This window comes from Onychomys torridus, chromosome 8 (assembly GCF_903995425.1).
Source record: "Onychomys torridus chromosome 8, mOncTor1.1, whole genome shotgun sequence".
In the NCBI taxonomy this organism is placed as follows: domain Eukaryota; kingdom Metazoa; phylum Chordata; class Mammalia; order Rodentia; family Cricetidae; genus Onychomys; species Onychomys torridus.
Window position 1 is genome coordinate 7,122,459 of NC_050450.1, and position 1,257 is coordinate 7,123,715.

The following is a 1,257-nucleotide window of genomic DNA, read 5'->3' on the forward strand; positions in this document are numbered from 1 at the left end:
AGCGTTTCTGTTTGTGTTTCTCCTCCATTCCACAGTGAGGGATAGGTAGTCTGGGTTTTTTCCCCAACCAAACCATTCTTAGATACCCAACAGCCAGCAGACTGCTGATACAAGGACAAGATAGACCCTAGTGATCCTTCTGCTAATGGGTCATCTCTTCTGCCCTCCCCAGAACCTTACTGTTCCTCACAGAACAGCTAGAGAGGAGGCATAAGAGTACCCCATTTTATCCCCACAGACATGTATCTTGGCCGTCTGGAAGGCACGGTGCTTTCTGCAGCTCTTCCAATGGCAACAAGGCCTATGAGCAGGCAACCCCCCACGCAGGACAACCCCTCTCCCACCCCGACTCATTTGGGTTAAAGGAAGCACTAACATTCAATATCCTATCTCTGATGTTTGGTCTGATTACAGGTAGAGCAGGAGCCTCTCAATAGAAGGAGATGCTCAATTTGCCTCCCGGTGGGTTCAGGACCTTGTTGTGGGAACAAGGTCGCGGTCCCAGTCTGGGCTCATGACTGTCAACCATAGGTGTAGGCTCTGCTATCTTGGTATGGTCGGCTTCTTTTGAGCTTCCCTTCTCGCTCTGCTCTCCTCTGGGTGTGGAGTTTGTTGTAACTTTCAGGTCAGATTTAGAGTCTTCACCTTCACATAGCAAAACGTGATCCTTGGGCTTGTTTGGGTGTGCCAGGGGTGCAGTGGCAGTGACTGGGGACCCAAATATGTCACTAGTCTTCCCACCAGCGGGGTTTAGACGTTGTCGAGTCTGCACAGGAGTCGATTCATCAAAGATACCACTTCCTTTGCCCCCTGGAGGATTTGTCCCCTTGGGTATGTTTTTAGGTTCTTCAGTTGGTCCAAAAATATTAGATGCCATCCTATTAGGCTTGCTTAAAGGAGGACCTTCTTCTGGACTTCCAAAAAGATTGCTCGATTCTCCTCCTGGGGGCTTCACAGATCTGGAGCCTGACCCACCAGTCTGTGCGTTGGCGCCCTGGAACATGTCGGCCGCTGCCCCGCGCCTCCCCAGCCTCTGCGCCCATAGGTATCTTTAGTGTCTATCTTTTCCCTGTAAAATGGGTAAACGGAAATGGAGGACATCTTGTGAGAATGTCTCACTAATTAGCTGAGTTTCTCTATGGCATAGTCAGAGATCAGAGAGTACTAGGGCAAAGATGTTATTTAATTAAGTAGATTCCTGAAAAGATCAGAGCAATTTGTCACCATGGGTTTTTAAAAAACACTACATAGGTAATT

General features: G+C 48.7%; 1 protein-coding gene across 1 annotated transcript; it reads right to left on the reverse strand.

The window, feature by feature from the left end:
* Positions 1 to 430: 430 nt before the first annotated feature.
* On the reverse strand, positions 431 to 1,003 carry LOC118590312 (jupiter microtubule associated homolog 2-like). Its single transcript, XM_036198223.1, has one exon. The coding sequence runs from the start codon at positions 1,001 to 1,003 to the stop codon at positions 431 to 433; it is 573 nt and encodes a 190-aa protein (XP_036054116.1).
* Between the last annotated feature and the right edge of the window lie 254 nt (positions 1,004 to 1,257).